The sequence below is a fragment of the Centroberyx gerrardi genome, chromosome 16, assembly GCF_048128805.1.
Source record: "Centroberyx gerrardi isolate f3 chromosome 16, fCenGer3.hap1.cur.20231027, whole genome shotgun sequence".
NCBI classification, from domain to species: Eukaryota; Metazoa; Chordata; class Actinopteri; order Beryciformes; family Berycidae; genus Centroberyx; species Centroberyx gerrardi.
Window position 1 is genome coordinate 19,492,772 of NC_136012.1, and position 22,166 is coordinate 19,514,937.

General features: G+C 40.1%; 1 protein-coding gene across 1 annotated transcript in view; it reads right to left on the reverse strand.

The window, feature by feature from the left end:
- The window catches only part of diaph2 (diaphanous-related formin 2), a 386,425-nt gene that overhangs the window by 94,071 nt on the left and 270,188 nt on the right, over window positions 1–22,166 (reverse strand). The window contains exon 26 of the mRNA XM_078288946.1: window positions 3,381–3,505. Within this exon, the coding sequence (XP_078145072.1) occupies window positions 3,381–3,505 (125 nt within the window). The remainder of the gene's footprint in view (window positions 1–3,380; window positions 3,506–22,166) is intronic.

Here is a 22,166-nt window from a genome sequence, read left to right on the forward strand (position 1 = left end):
AAGCTAAATATCAGCGGGCTGAGTTAAGGCATTGAGTACAGCAGGGGGAGATGTATTGGACAGGGCCAGGCATCCATCAAGGCTCAGTCCGGCCTCTCATCGTCCCAACGAGCCACCTCACAACCATTAATATCCCAGTATGTAGAGTCCCCTGCCTACCCCGCCCCCCCCCGGGCCATACTCCCTCATATCCAGCAGCCTCAGATCTGGGGAGGGGGGATTTGATAGCCATAGCCTCTCTGGTGAAATAGGGCTCTCTGGAGCCTCGTGCCTCAACTCTACAGCCTTTGTGGGCTCCCATTACTTCTGATAGATAGAGATCACTAAACTGCTGAACAAACACCCCATTCAGTCATTTGCATACATTACAGTAATGGAAAGAGAAAAATGTATCAATAAAGCCAAATGAAGTGCTTCCACTCAGTTCTCCTTTCTTTCTTTCTTTCTTTCTTGGCTATTTCATGACTACTACACATTGGTTAGGCTGACTTTCTTCACATATTACTATTTCATAGAATTATCATGACTATTCTGGAAAATAAGCACTGCAGATAATTGATATAAAAAAAATAGATTCTCACAACTTGTTTGTGTGGGCAATCTAGCTTTTAATAGGCAAAAGCAGAATTTTCTGAGTTTTAAGCAAATTAGTCACACTAATCATGCACAGAGAAAAAAACATAATTTATTGTTGAAGGTTTAATTAAAACTATGGTGCTGTGGGGCACATATTACTTTTAAAATACCTTGCAGTGACCATGGCCTCTTGAAATTAATCTCAGGAAAAAGCTGACAAGAGTCACAGGGAAACAGGCACATACCGAGGCACACAGTCACCTAACACATGCACTTTAAATTACTCACACACACAAACACACACACAGCATACCCACACAGACTGACTCATTCATCACAGTGGCCAACAGTCAAGACAACAGAGCTACTCCTAACTTTTTCAGGGTCGCTCAAGCATCAAATGCATGACTTTTGTAGCTGCTGTTGTTCTTCCACCTGTCATGCTTCAAGGAACCAACATCCTTCTTTAATCCCAGGGAAAAGTTTAAAAAGGTATATCTGCCTTGACTCGGGTGGCTAATCTGTACCAAAGGAAATGTCAACCCAAAATATACAGCACTGTATTTCACACTGTCACTTTTACAACGCTTAGCTGTGCAACAAGGATTAGAGCGCTACCTAAGCTGATTGCAAAAATTGGCACTAAAAACACGAGCAAATCAAGCATTGTCTCCTCTCGATCTCTTTATCTCAATATGTTTCCCGCATGTGCATGTGGTTTCATTTTCAATTCCATGCTTGCAAGAACAGCCAACATCTGATATCTTAGCAGCTACAAAGTAGCAGAAAAGAAAACTAGCAGACTTTTCAGAACATGATTGTAATGAACTGAGAACCACAGACAAGACACAGACACACAACTACCTGTATTCCAACGATACTGAGGGAATTTGATTGCATACTTTCCAGTGCTCTGATGTGTACTATAAACATCAAGGAGAAAATACTTGGATTGCTCAAACACCTGTGGTTTCCATTGTATGTGGCAAAAGAATGTGCACCGAAAACAAAGCCCCATTTTATATTTTGAAAATCTCCATCATTATCCTCCTTTCCCATTCATGTGAACTGATTGTAGCAGGGTTGTGAAAGAGAAAGATTTTCCAAACACCTTGTTATTTTTGATTACATTATGAATTGTACCACTTCATTACCCACAGGAGGTGAAATGCAGGTCAAACACTCCAGGGAGCAAAGTGACGGACCAAACAAGCATGCACTTTTTTTCATCATTTGAATCTTTTCAATGCCCGATGCTTCTGCACGCCAAAAAGGAGAAAATTGAAAAATGACAATGACAAAATTGAAATGGCTTAATGGCAGAATTTTTAAAGTAAAATGACAATGGCTATTTTGCCCACTGTAAAAACAAGGGAAGATAAAATATAATTTAACCATGTTGAAAACTCACAGAAAATTGGGAACACAACACAGATGCAGAATGAAATACATGTGCTTTTCAATTCTTTCCCACTGCTGCCTACTCTTTAAATAAGGCAGCAACCAAAATAGATCTTATTAAATCCTACTAAGCCTTCTTCCTTGCTCCAAAACCCGATCAGGTGAGGTGGGGAGTAGGGGAGAGATAGAGGAGGAAGTGGGGTGTTTCCAGTCATGGCCAGCTAGCTTCTCTTTGCCACTCTCTGGGGAGGAACTCCAGACAGTGAGGGAGAGCCATGCTGCAGTATATCTACACTTCTCCATTTCCTCTCACTCAAGCCTCCAGTTCTCGAAGGAGCCTGGGAATCAATACTGACATCGGGGGGCAGAGCGGCTTTCTTGCCTGCCTGCTCTGCCTCCGAGCTGCCACCAGGGAGGTATCCGCCTCTGTTTTTTTAATTACACAAATTTAAGTGCCCTTCTTTGACTGGGAGCAGATTGTTAATGTGTTAGGAGGCTATTACTCTTATGCCACCCAAAGTGCAAAGTCAGCCTTGATAAATCTCCAGTTCAGGCACACAGACAAAAGGAAGCAAAAATCAGGTTAAATGCTGTCTTAAGTGTGAGCGCCTAGCATATGGAAACACCTACTCACTTGTTAAAGTACTCTTGAGTAATTCTTGCTTTTCTTAATAATGCCGGAGACAAACACAGAGAGACTGGGGACTGCTTAACTGAAGGATTTTTTTTCAAAGAGAAGCACCCTAGCCTCAGGCTATTGACAACAGAGTTTATTTCCACCACTGATCCAGAGTATAAATCCATAGGTGCGGCACATCCTAGACAGTGAGGACCCTTTCTCCTAAAAAGGGCATCCAAGAAAGTGCAGAGACATGGCTAATTCAATTTGAGAGCAGAACCGCTTGGGTTTAAGTGAAAACACTCTGTTATCGAAACAGGAGAGGTGCCATGAGAGGCGATAGCCCACAGATGGTTGTGTGGAGAGGCCTGTGGCCGGTCAGGAGATGAAATCAGGGATAGGTGATAAGTTGGTGTGAGGGGCTAGAGCCCCTATTAGAGTCCCCCAGGGGACAGGCAGCAGTGGTGGAGCGCAGTAAAAATAGCCACGGGCATGATTTCACTCTAGGGACCCTGGGAGGAGTGAAGAGGGAGATCTGATCAACATCTCACAGCAAGGCAGCCAGATCCATTCCCCAAGTTCCCCTGGGTGCCACCAATCACACCAAGAGACTTTAAATGCTTGCCCCTGCCAGGCAGAACACAAACACACACCTTTTCCACTGCTGTGGACAATATGGTGGTGCAGAATGTCCTAATATGTGTGACAGGTTGGTTCTCTTTGAGAAGCAAATTTAAGCACAAGACCATGCAGGGAGCCACAATAAAAATACTGAAAAGGATATGGACATCTTTTCCACAAACTTATCTTGTTGGTCGTCTGTCTTGGGGAAATTCTGGATGTCGTTTTCAAGCCTCTGGATGTGACGTTCCATGGTGCTCAAACTGCTGTTTAAGATCTCTGCAGGCACTGTAGAGAAAATGGCAAAAAATGATACGTAAATCAATTGGCAACAACAATCTGATTCACACTGTGCTTATTTCCAGTAAAATGTGACATGATAAAAGCAGGGCAGATCACTGAAAAGTTTGTTCTGCTGCTAAATAAAATCCAGCTGAGTTTTACTGAGTGTGCTGTGACACACTGACTTTTGCATAAGGCATTTGTGTGTGGCCTAGAAAGTTAGTATGTGTGAATGTGTGTGTGTGTGTCTACAGTGGCTCATTAATCAGTCTGTAATCACTGTTTACAGAGTTGCTGTGGAATCCACAGTATTCAGATCAGGCCTTTCAAGTGGAGACTTCAAAGAGCAGGCTGTGTCTTAGGGGATCAGACGGGACAGGAACATAGATGCAGTACCATGTTTAGGTTGCTGTTAAGGCTTTAGTCTTATTGACACACACACACGCACACACACACACAGTCTCAAAATAACTGGTCTCAGAGAGGAAAAAGTGGCAAATTACAGAATGTCTTCCCAAAGTTATATAGCAAAAGTTAGAAAGTTAGCCACTCAATAAGTGTCTTGATCTTTAGAGGCTTTAGAGATAAACCTTCATATGATGAGTATTTGAAATCAAGCCATAGATTTCATTTCATAGGCTTTGTCAGCTCACTGCAATATTGGCTGCACTTAGGAACCTATAAGAAATCCTTGCTTGAAAGTATCTCTCTGCTTGTACTGCATCACATGCATTTCAATTTCAACTGTTTTTGCTGTTCTCTGACAATTAAAGGAATTTCAGAATTTCAGCTCTTGGAATCTCAGAAACCAAATTGTATAAATATATATAAATATATAGTGGAATGCTCAATGCTCTTGTGATCAGGCAGCACACCATCAAGTTTCAAAAGGGCTATAGAGAGGCCATGCTGGGCACTCAAGAAAATGGAGCAGGAAAGTAGTAAAAAACAAACTAATTAAACCAAAAAAAAAAAAAAAAGAAACAAGGTGACAGTAAACATGTCATCCTGCATGAATGATGTAGTCCCCCAAATCAGTAACACATATGTCACCTTGTTTTGACCTGCAATTCTAGGGACCCAGGGCTAATCAGTGTCATTTTAAAAGTACCAGAACACAGTGGTGAAATGTATCACTTTCCCAAGTTTCATCAAAATCTGATCAACAGTGTCTATCACACTAAGGTTAGATGCATCATCATCATCATCAGAGAAAAAGACTTCTCCCATGCATTCACAGTGATTGGTCCAGCCTAGTTTGAATACATTGGTCACTGTGGTTTGCTTCAAACACTGATTGATCACCTTAAACAAGGCACCATTGAGGACAGTCCCAGAAAACGTGCATTTTTTTAACCCTGCCTACCCCCACTTCTGCACGGTTACTGCATCCACTAGGATCTACTTGAAGAGCTAAGTGCGGGAGGAGGGGTTACGCACAAGCTACCAAGAGAGGTGGCCTCACAGACACAAGGGTCAACCTTTACACCAATTCTATGACTTGGATCAGCTCTTCTTCTCATTTTCTGACAATCAGACTGGAGGGCTGAGACGGTCAGTAACACACATCCACACACATGCATACACACTGACCAGTGAAAGCACACACACAAACAGACACAGACACGCACACAAACTGCCGGCCGTGTCTCAATCAAGCAATACACTAATAGTGAGGGGTGAGGTCACTGTCATTAGTGGAGTTTGAGGCTATAGCTGGCTGGCTGGAGGGATCTGGTGGTGACTGGGAGACTCACCGCCACTCCTCATCAAGCTTCACAGTACCGACTCCTGGGGATGACAGTGAGAGAGCCACACTATCACATAGCCTGTTCCTCCTCTGATAGGGCCTCAGAGATGCACACGCTCTTGTCACTGTGATCTGAGCCACACTGATGGTGAAATGGGAAAATGAAGAGCTAGAGAGGTGGGCAGACGGATGCACGAGATGGATAGATTACACCCACATAAATGCATCATACCTTGTGAAGGTGTTCATCATTCATTGTGGCTCGGAAAAGTTCATTGTGGCATGAGTGACAGCGGTGCTATAGCTAATAACTGGGCAATACGGCTGGTCGCACTGACTACGGTAGCTAGGAAACAGAGACTTAAGTGAATTACAGTGATGTTACAGCAGAGCCGTTTATAGGATCAGAATGAAGCCCTGGGACCACATTGTTTACATGTGAATTATTTTTCCATAAGACAAACTGACACTCTCCATTATAGTGGCTGAAGTACATACAGTGTTACTGCTCTTTACACAGAACCAAACCTACTCATTTTGTTGGTGATTATAATAAGACAGAAACACCAGGTGAACAATTAAGGGAAAAAACAATGAGCTTAAAAGAAAGTTTATGACTCCTTTATGAGCCCATTAGCTAGCAAGGGGAATACATTCATGAGATTTAATACTGCTGAATGAGGGTCAACATTAAAAACAAAAGCCTCTGAAAAAAATATCTAAATTTCTCTTTTACAGTCACTCTGAAAGTACGGGCCTATGGGTAAGTGGATGCTTTTTAAAAATACATATACATTAAAAGGACTACCCTTCCTCACTCTAATAATCTCTGCAGAAAGCTTCTAGAGAATGAAGCAAGGATTCTTCTGGGATATCATTAGTAAAATTAACACAAAAATAAAGCTGCTTTTTTCAGGGGACGAAACATGGCAACAGTGGTATCTTCTGAATACACATTTCACATGGATCAGAGGAGAAACAGAGGGGGTGGAGGGGAGTGGTATATTCTATCTTCCTCATAGGGAGAGGATTTCTGAAACACGTCAAATTATACTAATGACTGCTGTCAGCAAGGCCTGCCAGTGTCTTTTAATGACACATAAAAAAAATATCTCTGTCTTAAGGCTTCTAAGCTGGATATACGCATACAAATTCTTTCCAGGTAACTTCTTACACAAGGAACATCATTTCATTTCTTCTTTAAGTTATCTGCTGTATGCTTTAGTTAGCTACACTCTTGTCAAGCAATAAAAAATGACTGTTGGAGGGAGGGCAAGAAAGAGTACAATGAAAGAGAAGAAGCAAAGTTCATTTGCATGAATGACATAGTAGGACAGCATGAAAAACTCTTCTGTGGTCAAAATCTTTCAGTCACTGATATGGGCTCTGTAAAGCTGGCCCTTGAGGCATTATTCATTCCTGTGAGCGAGAGACAGACAAAAACTATTTCATTAAGCTTTGCCCCGTTTCCTTCAAATAAACTGCCAGGGAAAAATTCTGTGCAACTCACGATACCAAATCATCTGCTGTAATGTGAAGATGTCAACGTTATATTCAGTCATTTGTAGGAGGGGGCAATTTTCATTTTGATTTATGGACAAATAATACCAATCTTTCATCCAGTGCTCTTGCGATGCCGCCAAAGGTTACAAAGGAAATTGAGATTTATTTTGAACATTGCTGCCAACATAGCATAAAGGATCAAGTTTTAAATAATCTACACACTTGTGCAAACAAAGACAAATGTAACATAAAACCAAAGGAGAAGGTCGTTCATAAATGCATTCATCTCCTTACCCAAGGGTGTGAGTCTGTGTATGCATGTTTGTGTGTGTGAGAGAATGTGAGAGAGAGAGAGAGAGAGAGAGAGAGAGAGAGAGAGAGAGAGAGAGAGAGAGAGAGAGAGAGAGAGAGAGAGAGAGAGAGAGAGAGAGAGAGAGAGAGAGAGAGAGAGAGAGAGAGAGAGAGGAAATAGAGAGATGTGCTTACAATATATGACTAGCCCAATTTGGATTCATTTAAAAGGGGACTTTTGCAACTTCTTGTAACTCAAACTACAATCTCATGTTTTATGGGACAACACAGGAGTAACAACTGACCCCCGCTAACTTTAAAAAGGTACAACTATACTACTATACAACGATTTGCCTGCTGCACAACTGTAACCTCGTTCTGGCTGGGATTGTGACTGGTGAGATATTCAGACTAGCCATCAAGACATCATATGATCAACTTGAGAGAAAAATGTCATCACTCTGATGAAGTAGACTAGAGCTGGTGGTGGGACAACCTTAGTACCAGGGCTGCTTGTGCTATGCACAAATGCAAGATTGGGTCATTAAATGTTGAGGAGAGCAAGTAAGGAGAAGGCTGATTGGTTGAATAATTAGGGTCTAGATTTATCACTGGAAATTGACTCCATACAGACCATATTCATTTCAGCTCATGTAATTAAGACATGTACGCATGATTCAAAGCCAAGGCTCTCTGTTTGACAAATTGCGTGTTGAAGGAGGAAGCAGAAGGAAAAACTACCCAACAACATTAAATGGACACCCATTGCTATTAGTGCAGGTCCATTAAGTCCTGTGTGTTCTTTTTCTAATATTTCCCAACAGATGAATGGAGACAGTTTGGCTGACAGGAGTACAACCATGGTAACATCAGCCCTTCAATCATATATAAAATGAGTTTCAAGCTCTAGAGATCCTAAAAGTGAAAACCTTTAAGAGCTCAGTACAATTCATCTCGGCCCCAGCTTATTAACTCTTCTTCAAACCTCTCACAGCCTCTCTGCATATACGACACGGGGTGTAAAGAGAGGATGACCTTGAGGGGACTCCTCTCTACGCATGAGCAAATACACATAATGCGTACCAAAGAGCATCTTCATCACATCAGGGTGAAATTGGCTATTGATCAGCAGGATGATACCAAGGCCATGGTGAATCTCTTGTTTGTAACATGGCATTTTGTAAGAATTACAGGTATTTCATGAATTCGACAGTTCTCAAAAGCCGCCTTATGTAAAACGACAACACAGAATTTTTTTTTTTTTTTCTTTAACAAAAATCATGCTTTGTCTTTTTTCATCTAGCTGTTGGTGGCACCTGAAAGTGAATAGCAGATGAAGTGGGAGGCAGACTAGAGTACAGCAGTATCCCGTAGCAGAGGAAAGAGACAAAAGGATAAACACAACTCCATGTGTTCCCCTTTCAGCAGGAATCAAAGCAGCTCCAGTTGCAGGAGTGAAAGTGATATTGTTACTGTGACAAAGCTGTCGTATTGTTCTTTCTGATTACTTCAAATCGTGTGATGCTGAAAAACAAGTAGGCAAGAGAAAGTAGCAAATGAGGAAATTTAATGTACAGCGTAAGCGAAGGACATAGGGAAAACTTCAAGGCACAAAATTGACTGTAAACATTTTTAGTGATCAACTAGGAAATTCAATTAGCCGTTTTGCGATGACTTTCAATGCTGTTCCTCAAGGATAAAATGCCAAAGTTCATCAAAGTGCTTAGCTATTTATAAATAACAAAATACATCAGTTATGTTGCACTTTAAAGCAAAATAATTACATTATTACTGAGTACCAGAAAATAAAATCAGTCTTTGGCAGACAATGCAATTAATTTCACTGAGGGAGGACACAAATCCATGCTATACACAACCAATCATAATTACAATTCCCCATCAATGTTGTGCTAATCGTGTGGAAATAAAAGGGTAAATCCTTTTTACTTTTGCTCTACTTACTCTTTTAATTTGCATTTTCCTCAAATCCTCCATGTAACAAAACTGTTATCATAATGAAGGATTTATTTGCTGATTAGAACGGATGCCCCTCCCCACAACAAAACCATAAGGTTAAAATATGTAATGGTAAACCTTTAAATCTGCAAATCCACTCTGAAGCAGTGAACATGGACTCCAATCCTTTAAACAGATCAAGATGTCATTACTATTAGAGGAAAGTAAATAAATTACAGATAATATATTAGAGCAGAGACAATAAATGTAATGTAGTGTACAATAATGATAGAAAATTTGAGTGTCAAATAACTCACAAGTTACCATTACATTACATGGTTACATAATGAAACCAATCACTACACAAATGATCAATATGACAATGCAAACATATGTAACCTATTTAAAGCACAATAACAATGCTATTACATTAATTACTATTAGGGGTGTAACAATTCACCGATTCAAATCGATATGCCGGTCTTAATATCAAAGATGCGGCTGCATCGATTCAAACAGCTTGAATTGGACCAATGCTGTGAAGAAATCACAGCTGAATCTATGCATGTTTCTCTGTATCGGAAAAACCTGATACAACAGGCGTATCTTGTTTTTATGTTAGTGTCTAATAATGTAATTTACTCTATGTGTTCCTCTCCCTCTGAGTCCAAATGCGTGTCTCTGCCAGAGTTGTCAGCCCAGTGAGGGTCCACATCACGTGGCTCCCCAGCCGCTCGCTCAAAGAGCTCCGTGCTCCTCTGCCCAATGTGCCGTTGTTTAGTCAAGAATGTCGACCGGAGAGCAAATATACGACACACCAGACACCAGTGAATGAACAAAGTGTAATCCCACTTTGGTTTTTAAAATAAAGTTGGAAAACTTGGTAAAACTGTGGCAATATGTAAAACTTGCCGAGCAGCAGTGAAATATCCAGGTAGCAGTACTAATCTGGCGAGCCATTGTCGCCATGGCCTCGCTGTGGGAGAGAGAGTCCCTGCTTCCCCTCTTTACCTTTGGGGAGATCCTTTTGTGGGCTTCACCTGCAGCCAGCAGTAGTGCCAGCAATGAAAAAAGGCATCAAAATGCTCTTCCATGCTCCACTCGCCAACAGCTCTGCACGGACAAAATCGATTACTGAAGCCATTGCATAAACAAAGCAGCAAGGCATTATTAATAAACAATGGCCTGTTTGAAAGGATTATTTTGAGTTGACTGATTTTTTACTAAAAAAAAAACTGAGATTCCAAAAAGGATGTCTTCATGGTCATTAAAATGTGAAGGAGAGCATTTTAGTGTGTATCTTTCTCTCTTAAATATAACTGGATTGATTTATGCCTTATTCCTTCTTGCAACCAGTGGCCAAACTACTATACAAGTTAAATGGGAACCGTTTGCACAATTTAATTGCAAATTGCAAATTGTGATACGATGCATTGTATTGCATCGTATCACACAGCATCATATTCGGAATCGAATCATATTAAATTGCTGGCTGCTTAAAATGCATCTTAGGTGCATCGCATCATTGATTCCGTATCGAAAATGCGTATCCAAACGGTATCAGAAGTAGAGATACACATCCCCAATTACTATAATATACTAATTAATTATTAGAGCTACAGTATACTGCATTATAGCATGCCTATAATCTCACTGAAAGCAGGTTTCTCACCCTTTCAGCCAACATTGGTATTTATTCAATATGTTGAAGATCCTATATTGAACAACAAGTGCAACATCTATGGAGTGGAGCGTGTAGCAGTAAACCCAGGAGAAAAAATGATGAGATGGTAATTCCAAAATTTAAAGATTAAAATACATGACTGCATGTATGGACTGGGGCCAAAGAGCGAAAGCACAGCCAGACACCAACAGACTAGACTGTACTGTATCTCACACTCTGGAGGAAGGTCTTGTTTACAATGGGAGTCATGCCTGTGAGACTTTATTGCTTTTGGCAGCCATCAGAACTACAGCCCAGTGCCAGATCTCTAGAGGAATTACAAATGGAGTCAATTACAATATATTTTGATGCATGGGAAAGTTTAGACATTGACCTGGGGTGATGACAATCCCCCAGGAAGTGTTGTGGAAATCAGTCAGGGCGATGTGCTGGCACTATGTATATAAGATGTGAGGGTCTGTGCCCTCTGCAATAAAGACAATAAGAAACTCACAGGGACACAGTGGCTGAGTTCTCCTTCCTTGACAATATGCCAACCGACTAAATGCTTGCCATGCACTAACCTGAAGATGGTCACTTCTCTTTGCCAAGGTACATTTTCCTTTGATACTTTTATAATATGTTTCTGGTGTCAAACAATAACAAAAAGAGTACGAGTTCAGATAACACAGGAGGACAGCAGGGTGTGTTCTTATAAGAGGCATGTCACTCGGTACAAGACACTGATAGGAGATGAGTGACCATAGCCGGAGGAGCCAAGTGTATGTTTGTCTGTTTTCATGCATGTTTGCACGTACCAGTGTCAATGGAGGCTGGGCTGCTGAAATGAGAGTGGTGTCAAGCGAAATAGATGGCTAAGCTGGGGGATATTTTGAGGTAGAAATTCACCTCTGTCCTCAATGACATCTCTTCTCAAGGTACAGTAATGGATGTATGGTCTCTGGTATCTTGTCAAAGCCACACATTCCATTACAGTCTTTCTACTAAAAGCACCACTTTTTGGAAGAAATTGACTGACTGCTGAATGCCTAAATGTTTGCTAAAATTGCATGCATTGAATGTGTAGGAAACCTGAATCATCTCTTCTCTATTTTGATGCCCTCAATCTTCCAGATATTGCTTATGAAACAACTGACTCGATAAGAAAAAAAGATAACTTCAACATATTGTGACTGTAAATAACCCACTTGTAATGCAATATGTCAAATACTCTACTACTGGGAGATTCTGGAGGCAAGGAGAGGACATGTGTTAGTGTTGGAGACAGGAGAGATGCTCTGAGACGGGGGTGTGGTGGTCATAACAGCCCGGAGAGGTTGACTCATGCCTCCACACTCATTCACAACTTCAAAGTTGCACCTTATCATATAGCTGAGGCTATTTCACCTGACACCTCGGAGGGACACACTTCACTGGCTGTGCTGCCTGGCATTTCTAGAGCCAAGAGACCCAAAAAATTCACTTGACTTATTCACTGTCTTTGGTGATAACTTAGGGATCGAAATTCAATATATAGCAATACAAAAAGGTGACAAATATGTGTCGTGGGGCAGAAAAATGAATTGTGATATTAGCTCCATCACAATTTCACAAGCTCTCCATCCATTTAAATAGTTGATAACATTCTAGCAAACCAATGCCATTGCTAGAAAGGTTTGTGGCTCAGAAATAAACATAATTCTGTACAGTAATACTCTGTTGTCATTAAACTTTATTTATTAAATTGTATCGTGGTTGTATTGAATCGTGAACCCCGTATAGTGTATCGAATTATATCGTGAGATAAGCACATTGACTGATACCTGTGATCTGCACAATATAGGGTGAGGAGAATGGAAACATCATAGGGTGGTAATTATGCAATAACACAGAGACCTGATGAAGTCACGTTAAATTTGTACCAAAGAACAATTGAAGAGTTTTGTCTTAAAGTCAGGTATCCACCATTTGGAAAACATAACACCTACTCTTACAAAATGAGTCCTGATAATAATATGATACTTCATTGAGCCGCATAGGGGAATTCCGTTCAGTTGCCCTTCTCCACAGACTGAAAGGTCAGCTACAGCATAGCGCCCCAGGAGTTGGCAGGGATTCACTGTATTGCTCAAGGACACTTCAGCGGATGATTACCGACACAGGGGCTTGAACCCGGTTGAGGGGCGGTTTCCCAAACTCACTATGCCACCCTGCTTTGTGGATTTACAGCAGCTCTATAGGAACTCTTCAATTTATGCAAGACCCATTAAATTCTGTAGTACTGCAGCCCCACAAGTATTGCTCATTTTTTCACCTTTTTCACCACAAATTAATTTATTCCAGTTAACCTTCTTCCTGTCATGCTTTTGCCATTTCATTCTGATGAAAAGCAAGTTTTTAAGCGGTCTCAGTGGAGCACTGATGGTGGATATCCCTTAACAACAGCGTCAAGGTCAGGTTGCTGGATGTAAGCGAGGTGCCTCGATTATAAGTCCCTGTCTCTCTTGCCGTTTCTCTCCCTCACATATTCACTTCCGCTGCGTCTTGCTTGGTTTTACTGTCTCTCCCTCTGTCACTATCTCAGTCACTCTCTTTGTTCTCTCCTTTTCTCAGACTCTCTCCCTCTCCCCTCCTGTCGTTTGGCATGCGCTCGTGTCCCCATTTGTAGCTCAAGAGCTCCCTCTGTGAGAGACATTGCTGCCAGACAGAGGAAACTCTCTTTATGGGCATGGCCATGTTTACACAAATCCTCCCCAAAGTTAATTGACTTTGACCTTTTTATTTTTTTTTTTTTCAGCTCAGACAGTGGAGTTGGACTGTTCCTATACCATTCTTAAATAAGACTGGTTACCCCAAACTTACTCCACACAAAGTGAAACAACTGCTAAATAATTGTTTCAGCTAAATCAATAATGGGATGGCAATATTTCTCTTGTGATGATAGAAATGAGCTATGGCAATGCTTAAATGAATTGGGAATGCAACATGGTGGTCTGATAAAAAGAGAAAGGAAAAAAAAAAATCTCTAAACGATTGCATCCTCTCACTGACTGAAACTAATGCTCTATAATTTCAGTAATACCATAAACTAATGATGACAATAAATGTGTATGTGTTTGCATTATTTTTATATGTTTGTCTTACACACTAGCGTTGTCTTCAATTTGCACTAAAGGTGAGGTCCAGCATTGTTTTATACCATGCGTGTCAGTACGTAATGTGCCACTTGTAACTTGTGATTATACATGTCAGCACTGAGCACTCTAAGGAAAATCTATGTATATGTACATGTAATTAAGTTGTCAGAAAGGTGAGTCCTACCCTAAATTTAGAGAGGTCCATGTCATTGCTCCCCCACAGAAACACTTCTAAATTTGAACATATTTCATTTAGTCATTTTTCACATGAAAACAACCTCCACGGTCAAATTATCACTTGGATCATCGAGCATATTTCACAAATTTTTTTTTTTTTAATGCATAAGTGTCTGCACGTGTGGTGGTGCATGACTCATGAGAAGAGTGTGAGGGAGGGTGATGACTCAAGCACTGTGTTTGCTTCCCTCCGTTTCCTTTGGTTGATGAAGCAATGCAAAGAGAGACCTTTCCTTTTAGTCACCACACATGATTCTAATAAAGCCTACAATTTCAAGTATCGCATGTCCCTGCTTTGTCCGCATAAACACTCCTCATAGATAATCAATGGGCCTTTGTCATGGATACTTTTGTTTGGTGAAGAGTGATTTATTTATTTATTTATTTATATGTTTCGTTTTTGTAGGAGCACAGTCAAAGGGCTTTTGTTCTGTCTGTGTTCTGAGTGGGGACTTGGTTTGGCTTTGTGTTTGTCTTAAGTGAGAGTGGATGTAAAACTATGTGACCGCAGTGCAGCCAATCCTTTGCTTTGCAGTCTGGGAAAAAAAAAAAAACTCCCACAAAGGACAGGTTTTACAAGTTCAACAGGATGTTTGAACTGCTGGTAGTCTGAATGCTAAATTAAAATGACTCACGGGGACTAAGTTGATGAGGCGGGGGTTTCTTATACGACTTGCTTAGTGTTAAAAGAACATTACAATTCCTGTCCATTCTTCTGACAATACATCTCAAGCCCTGGCCCCCAAGCGACCCAGCAGTCCAGTGGTTCCACGATGAGGAATGTCGACTCTTCATCACACTCTGTGTTTGATTTACACCATCCATCCCATGGAGACGGCAATCCTGTACATTTTCCAAGCATTGCTCTGTGAAATGGCACAAAATTGCCAATTGCCGCCATCGCTGTCCCTGATTATTGATGGGATTTAGATGGAAACGATGTATTCATTGGAGAAGCAAAAGACAGCCAGGTTCTCCTTGATTGGCTTTTAGCTGAGCAGTCATACTGAAGAGGCACATGTCAGATGGTAGGTCACATAGCCTCAGCGTACTGGTTTATCTTCCAGTGCAGATGACTAGCTATGGTGGTTCCCTCACAATAGAAGTGGAGGAAGGGATGGGAAGGTAACTGAATGCATCAAATAGGCTTGCAGATGGTAAGATGTGGAGCTTGGGTACAAGGTATTTGGCGGCGGGAGCAGGGATAGACTTTAAGTGAGAAAAGGGTAAACTTTCTGAAGAAAATTTCTGTGGCTGCTTCAGTTTGAAAGGTTAGAAAGTGAAATTCATTAGAAACAGTTTAAATGTGTTTAGAACGGTATTGTCAAAGTTCTTCAGGAATACATTCATTTTGTGCCATTTTTGCCACAATGGAATCCACAAGCTGCTAAATAAATGGAAAATCTTTGCCATCTCGTACCGTACCAAAAGCATCTTAAGTCTAAGATAAACGTAGCATCATTACAAAGCCTCTTTAGTTTGTGAGGTGTTTCCAAAAAGCATCTTAAGACTTAAAAATGATTGTAGATAACGGAAAAAAGGAAAAAAAAAACATTCCACTGTGTCACCTGCAGCAAAGTTTTAACTTATGATTTTATGGGTTATGAGGCTATGTTTTGATCGTATTTAATATAAATAAATTTTGTATAATGTATTTTATTTCTTTATTAGGTCGATATTTTTCACTGTAATGATCTTGGTATAAAATTGATGGGTGTGGTGAAATGGAGTGGTGTGCCCCGGGAGAGGGAAATACTGAATTAAAAAATGATATTTCAAAAAAAAAAAAAAAGTCTTCAGGTGCTGAAGGAACCGTGAAAAAGGAGACAAAACACAAAATGGGTGGCATTGGCAAATGATGCAACAGGAATGGTGAGCTTCTGGAGAAGGGGCAGGGAAGGGGAAAAATTTATATTCAAAAGAAACGTTCAGTGACTTGTTGACGTGCAGTAAAACCAAGTCATGTAGTGTGCATCCCTTAGCTGATGCACACCAATCTCTTGCCCTCCTCTTTCTCCTTTCAGTCACATATCGGTGCCGTCACCCAGACAGCAATGTGATAACACCTGAATAATGTGTTGTTGAAATTGACGTCTCTCTTGTTCAGAGAGAATATAATACAAATCGTCACTCCTAAATGTGAGACTAGCTATTAATTTTTGCTTAAGGGCAAGTATCTTGAGCAACAGAAATATCAGTCAAAGCATACATTAACATTAAACCCACAAACATATGTCTATTACCTATTGCCTTTTGATATGAGGCAACGGTTGGCGGGTGGCTGTAAGCTCTCTAAATAATTGTTTCTGTTGTGTGTGTTTCATTTTTTGTTTTTGTTTTTAGTAGCTGATGTATTTGCACAATATCTCATAACTTACAGTTAGATTAACCAGCTAGTACGAAACAAAGTATACAAACATTTCAGCACCCTTCAAACGGACAGTAGTGCTGCTTTGAGAGACGCACATAGGTAATGAACGAGCCTTCGTAGGATCACACTTAAAAACAATCTTTACCTCTAAGAGCAATCGTTACTTACAAGGCCCAGGTTTGTTCTGCTGCGTTACTGCAAAGTCGCTCCTGTCACTTCCTTCTCACACAAATCAGCTAGAGCTGCAGATGGTTTTTCCCAGCCACATTCCTATTGGCCAGTAAGCCAGTTATTTTTAATCCAGGAAGTATTCCTATTGGCTGGGGTTGTCAAAAAGCCTATCTGAAAGAGCCACATATTATCTGTGGCATCTGTCTTGATGGGAACTAACAACAAACATCGTTGAGGGTTCATTCGCATTTGCTGAGAGGCTATCTGTGGCATGGCAGGGGGTTTAAAAAGTGGCGGGGACAGAATTGGACATTTTAAAAAGTGATGGGGACACATGCCCAGCGCCTCAGTGTAAATGATGCCTATGCTACTGATTAACTCAATGTGATACAGCACCCTCTTTCACTGGTGCTGCACAAGGAATAAACTGCAAAACTCAAACTAGGCCCACAGAAAATTATTGTGTTCTTGCAAACAACCTTTTGACCATCTTTCCAGAATGTAGTTATATATCCCACGGTTGCAAAAGGATGAGAACCAATGTCATTCATAGAAATTGTGTATATCCATTTAAAATGGTACATATAATTTGTCAGTACTATTTCATACATAGAAAAGGGGTGTTTAAAATCTAAAATGAAATAATAAAAGCCACAAGTGTTTTAGCATGAGGTAGATATATTGATAGCTGAGCAGATTGCTGACAACATGACAGAATTAGTGGTGTGTTTTTAATTAGTGAGCAACATGTTCAGTACTAATTGGGTTCAGGGGCTCAGCATAGGGGCTCGTTTTATAATGGGCTGTAACCTGACAATTTAATTGGGGAACTTTTGTGATTGTTACGTTCCCTCACCTGGGTAATTTGTAGCTGCAGTAGTGTAGCTCCACTACAAGTGTTTTCAAGTCTTGAACCCTTGAAAAAGACCTTAACTAAATTGAAAAACAAGGGGAAAAAAGCTCCTCTTTCAAGAATGTGTATGCCTGGTTTCATTCTAAAATGCTCTATATCCATTTAGGAAAAAAAATGCTACCTGAAATTCATCAGGCAATATATATAAAACATATATGATTCTGTCCTCAAAAAATAAACTATTTTATAAAGGACATGTCTTTAGATGAATCCTAACTCCTAATGTGCTTAACTTTCATTTCATTTTCAATTTGCTTAACTTTCCAGCAGTCAGTATGGGAGAGGGTGCCATTTATTTATTTATTTATTTTGTTTTGGAACAAAAGTCTTCTGTTTAAATCTGCACATACTTGTTGAAAAATATGCCAAGAGGTGCATTTATGAAAAAAAAAAAAAATGTTAAAGTGAAGACACACACATACAGATAGGGTACATACACTTGTTCTACTTCTTCTTGTAGCTGTGCTGCGACCTACATGTGACTGCCTAAATTAGGATTTCCTGTGTCCCTATACAACACTAATAAAGTTGATACAGAGAGATTCATATCCCTTACACAACGGGAAAGGTCAGATCAATTCTCCCAACAACCATCTCTGTCTTCATTTAGCAGCTGCCGTATAGAAACCTCACAGAACATAACAACTCTTTAGAAACGCATGTATAAATAAGTGCACATTCATGAAGTGTTTAAACAGGGAAGCGTTGAGTATCGATTCGGCCGGAATGCCTGCTTGCTTTTTGTTTTGCATCCATGGAAGACAAGGAGAGTGGGTATGCATGATTGCCGAGCTATAAACAGAGCCCTTTCCACCTCAGGCAATCCTTAAACTCATCAGCGGCGTAATGAGACTTTCGAGCTTGGAGATGAATTAACTGGCTGATTTGCTTGTTTTTATCCCCCTCATACAGAGTAGATGAATATAGCGTCAGGAGCAGTCCTGGGCTATGATGTATGAGGCATGACCAACGCACACAGGGACACCGATGAGTGAGAGACTATGCAATAGAATGGCTTTTACTGGGACGGTATGAAATAATCTGCCTGTAGCATTAAAAAAACAAATGAAAAAGCACATTCAAAGGCAATTTGTCAGTGAAAGTTGTGATGTAAAAAAACACCCCCAAAATGTACTAGTGTAATAAATAAATAAATAGTTTTTGTTTTTAATTTAAAATGTATGTCCTATAAAACACAACTTTTGATTAGTTTTGTCAACACCTGCACTTAATTTTTTACACTTCAGGTGGCTTTTTAAGAACTAAAATAAGTCTTAGAAAATACTTCAAACTACTGCAGAAATGCCAGAAACCCAACGGGCTTTTAAGAAAACTGTTGACTCACCAAAGTGATTTAAACCAATACTGTGCAAAGTTCAAAGAAAGACATTACACATTACAAAGAAAATGACATGAATTACTCTTAAGAGGAGTATGCTCCTGCATTACCTTTTTATTATTCATGGTTAGACATTAATGCAACAGTCCCCAAACGTTGGAAAACTAGTATACTGTGCTTCAGTGCAAAAAAGAGGTTATGTATACCAGTCTCATTGTAAGAAAAGAAATACTACACAGCATATACTGCATATATCTAGGACTGCTTTTGAAAAATAACCAACCTCAAACTGGTTGTATCTAACCTTAATTTGCATGAGATTAGAAAACCTTGTAACATGAGCAGGTTTGTAGAAAACCATGTAGAAAATATATGTTGTCTTAGGCAAATGGTGTGCATTTAACCCTGTGCTTGATCCATCATCGCCTCATGTGCTATACCTTTACAAGTCAAGACTGCTACTAATTGCTCTTGAATTGTAACTCATCTTTTCAGCAAGCAAAATGGATTTTGAATTTCAACATATACCTCCAAACAACAAACAGTGTTAGGAAATGATCAGGAAAAAAGGGTAAAAAAGGACAAAAAAACCCCAAACAATATCTGTAGAGAAACCAGCACATAACCAATTACTGCATTATTTGCTGAATACTTTGTTCTCCACAAAGTTTTAAAAATACAATGCAGAAAACTTCTGAGGACCAGCAAACTCAGCACACTGAGAACAGAGAGAAGGCCTCTGACTGCTACAGCCAGTTAAAGGTGGACTGTTTCAGGTGCTAGGTGCCACAGGGATGACACAGAGATTTAGAGAAGCTAGAGCTGGAAAGACATAGGCCTACGGTAGTGGGATGTTTGTGCTGTTAAAATCTTGTGGCTTACGGCGGCTTCACTGTCTGCTTCCATTTAGCCATAACTTGAGGGGGTTTGTAGCTTGCAGCAAATCAGCCTATTGTAATAACCAACAGCTTTAGGTGTTGCTGGCTGTTATCACTGCCCTGAATATACAGTAATACTCCATGAATAAGAATACCAGCATAGGTCAGTGAAGAAACTTAAACCTTCACCTTCAAAGTACCAGAGGTATGTTTGGAAAACGTATCCTGAAGGGAAAGTATTATTAAAGCATAATTTCAGTAATCATCAGGATAGTTATTCAGGAACCTGATTCAAGGTCGAATTTCTCCACAGACATACTGCATTTACAGTGTTACACATTTTTACAGTATATAACTATAAATGTGGAGAGAAAATATACTCAGTTGAAACAGAACTAATTCCAAACTTAACCCCCTGACATATGGACCTAAAAAATTGGATCACTGAAAAGCAGGGTAGAAACGAGAAAAATAGAAGCAGAGGCCTCTCAAGGAGCAAAAGGGTTGGTGGGGGGTGGGGGTGGAAACAGTAATGGGCTGACATGAAACATAATCCTCTCTGTCTGCGATTTTATTGGCAGCCCCTCCAAAGAATGGTGGCTCCCCTATTATGACTTAACACATCAAAATCGCAGCGTAGCACACACAGAAAAGGCCACCTGATGATAAACACAGCAGACAGCGTCAGAGGCTTTATCTGGTGGCTGCCTGCAGCTCAACACAGGTTCAATTTGGCCCGCAACAATCGATTCTGTCCCTCCTTACCTCTGCTTCAGTAGGTGGAATAAAAACAGACCTTTCTGTAAAGAGCAGGGCTCAGCTGGTATGCCACGACAAGGCAAGGGAGAAGAAACCTAGGGCTTCTAAGATGCCTGAATTGTGGTTGACCGTCAAATAGGCCAGCATATTTTTCTTTGCACTCATGGGCCGGGACATTCAAGACTTTTTAAATCAGGGCTGCAGTTAAACATGTAAAACATAACCCCGTTATCAACTTTGTACTGTGCGTTTTAAATAAACTGCAGGTAGAACAAGACTATAGCTCAGTAACAAATCAATTACAGTACAAAAATAAATGGTTGACAAATATGGAGAAAATCTAATAATTTCATGAAAGCCCAAAGTAGAGGGGTTGGAGAATGATATCAAATTCATTACATGGGGGGAATAAAAAAAACAAAACAGTCTGCTATGGCTGTGTGCAATATATAACACTCCTTTCATGACAATTTTTAATACCCTGTCCCATTTATTTGCAATATCAACCCTCACTCCCATGGAGGTTGTCCCTCTGATCAGTATGCAGACGACCTGGCTTCAAATCCTCAATTTCACATGCAAATGTGGTGCAACTGATTTGAATAATATTTGAATATGGATCACACAGTGTGACTCCATATCACAGGGTTGAAAACGAGGGGGGTGAAAAATGCAAATCATCAACATGTAAGAGAAAGGTCATGCTCAGGACCTGTTAGATTTATTTTGGAAACAAAGAGCTGGCCGCTAGATTAAACTTGTTCCATAAAGCCCGAGGACAAAATTAGAAGTGATCAGCACAATTTACATTGTAAAGGCAAACAAACACGATATGGTCTGTGCTGTGCAAAGGAAGCAGCCTCTAATGTGGGTGTGGGCTTGGCTACTGTGGGCTAAATAAAGCTTCCTGTTCTCATCCTAAACTCCAGAACAACATAAGTATAGGCATTAGGCATAAGGAAATAAGTGAGGTGCCATTAGCATCACTTATATAAATCTTTGACTCAAACAATCTAATTTGCCTTCCTAAGAACACTGAACCATAACACTGTAAAAATTGGAGAGACACAGCATGGCACATACTGTAGGTGCAATGCTTTACACACCTGTTACACACCTGTTTTACATACTGTTTTCCCAGGATGTAAAACAAACAAAACATACAACAGACACTAGGGATGGGACAATATGTTGAAATTCAATATATCACGATACAAAAATGTGACAATACATATTGTGGGGCAGAAAAAAATAATATTTTACATTTTATTCTGCTGTAGTAATCACAAGTGAGACGGCTTGCCCATCACAATTTCACAAAATTATATTATTTGCACTTTGTAATGACATTTTTGCATTGTTCACATTCTGGCAAGTCAATGCCATTGCTAGAAAGATTTGTGGCTCAGGAATAAACATAATAATAAGTCATACTTTATTACAATTTATTACAATGTATCATGGTTGTATTGAACCTCGTATCGTGTATCAAATCGTATTGTGAGATAAGCATATCGTCCCATCCCTAACAGACACACACCACGTTGAGAATAAACACATGGATGGTGGTTTTCATAGCAGATACAAACAAGTATGGTTTTTACATGCTGGAAGATCCTATAAAAACCAAAGAGCGCCATTCAAATGTTGGGATACTGGCTGTGATTGCCTGTGTGCTGCTATGTCATTGCTCCTCTGG